The sequence below is a fragment of the Crocodylus porosus genome, unplaced genomic scaffold, assembly GCF_001723895.1.
Source record: "Crocodylus porosus isolate Cpor-Errol unplaced genomic scaffold, CroPor_comp1, whole genome shotgun sequence".
Classification (NCBI taxonomy): Eukaryota; Metazoa; Chordata; order Crocodylia; family Crocodylidae; genus Crocodylus; species Crocodylus porosus.
In genome coordinates this window covers 2,429,126-2,430,348 of record NW_017728922.1, presented here as the reverse complement: position 1 = coordinate 2,430,348, position 1,223 = coordinate 2,429,126, and the positions used below count along the sequence as shown (strand labels likewise).

Sequence of the window (1,223 nt, the reverse complement as noted above, 5' to 3'; positions counted from 1 at the left end):
CGGACTCGATGATCTATTGAGGTCCCTTCCGACCCTAGCATCTATGAATCTATGAATAAACGTCAGCTATTCAGGGAGTGCTGAGCAGGACCAGTTCTCAGCATCTCCAATCCCGGCGAGCAGTGTTTAGTACCTCTAACAGTCTAGCTGTTCGTGGTAGTGCCTATTTTTAGAGCGTCAAGTTTGACAACTTTGTCCCCTGTACAAAATATGACCGCTACAGAGGTGCAAATCCCACTGACAGCAAATGGGAGATCCGGGTTTGAGCAGCCGTCCCACATTTAGAAGAGCTCAAGCAAATCTTCTCCGAGAGTGATGTCAACAGGGGAAATCCATTGGGAGTGTCTTGATGGCTTGAGGCCCACTGAAAGATGCACTGACCTATTTATATCCTACATACAATGACTGCTTTGTCCAAAGTCCTGCCAAGGACAGTGAAGAGGGACATTATCCAGTTCTATAGACTAAATCCTTAGAAAAAGTAAATTATGTTGGGCAGCAGCAGTCTTCTCACTAGTAACCTTGACCTAATATGCCTCATGGAGATCCCTTTCAGTTTCCATATCCATTTGCTCCAGACTCTCAAAAGCATGTCAAGAAGAAACATGTTACAGCTGCATTTCATCATGCGAAAGCTTTCAAGCTATGTTTTAAATAAAGTATTTTGCCCCAAAGTATCATGAGTAAAAGACAGTCTGACTGCCAAGTTTCCCTAGTCTCAGCTTCCCGAGAATCCACTGGATCCTCCAGTTCAACCTGGAAGGCTATAAGGTCATTTTCAATGTCATCTTTGCCAGCCTGCAACCTTTTTGGACATAATATCAGTCTAGGACTAGGTGCAATAGTAATAGAGAGCTCCTGTGATAGCCAAGGACTTGAACTGAAATCCAATTTTTAAATCTGCAGGTCCAGATGCCCTCCACCCAAGGGTGTTGAGGGAGCTGGCAGGGGAGCCCTTGGCCTGACTATATGAGCATTCGTGGTCATCTGGCCAGGTGCCGGGGGATTGGAAACTGGCTAACGTGGTCCCAATTTTCAAGAAAGGGAGAAGGGAGGACCCAGGTAACTATAGGCCTGTAAGCCTCGCCTTGGTGCTCGGGAAGATCTTGGAGAAAATCATCAAGGAGCACATCTGTGGGGGGCCGGCAGGGGAGATCATGCTCAGGGGCAATCAGCATGGGTTCATCAAAGGCAGGTCCTGCCTGACCAACCTGGTTGCCTTT

General features: G+C 47.1%; 1 protein-coding gene across 1 annotated transcript in view; it reads right to left on the bottom strand.

The window, feature by feature from the left end:
* The window catches only part of PREX1 (phosphatidylinositol-3,4,5-trisphosphate dependent Rac exchange factor 1), a 277,523-nt gene that overhangs the window by 88,139 nt on the left and 188,161 nt on the right, over nucleotides 1–1,223 (bottom strand). The window contains exon 8 of the mRNA XM_019539798.1: nucleotides 693–805. Coding sequence (XP_019395343.1) covers nucleotides 693–805 — 113 coding nt within the window. The remainder of the gene's footprint in view (nucleotides 1–692; nucleotides 806–1,223) is intronic.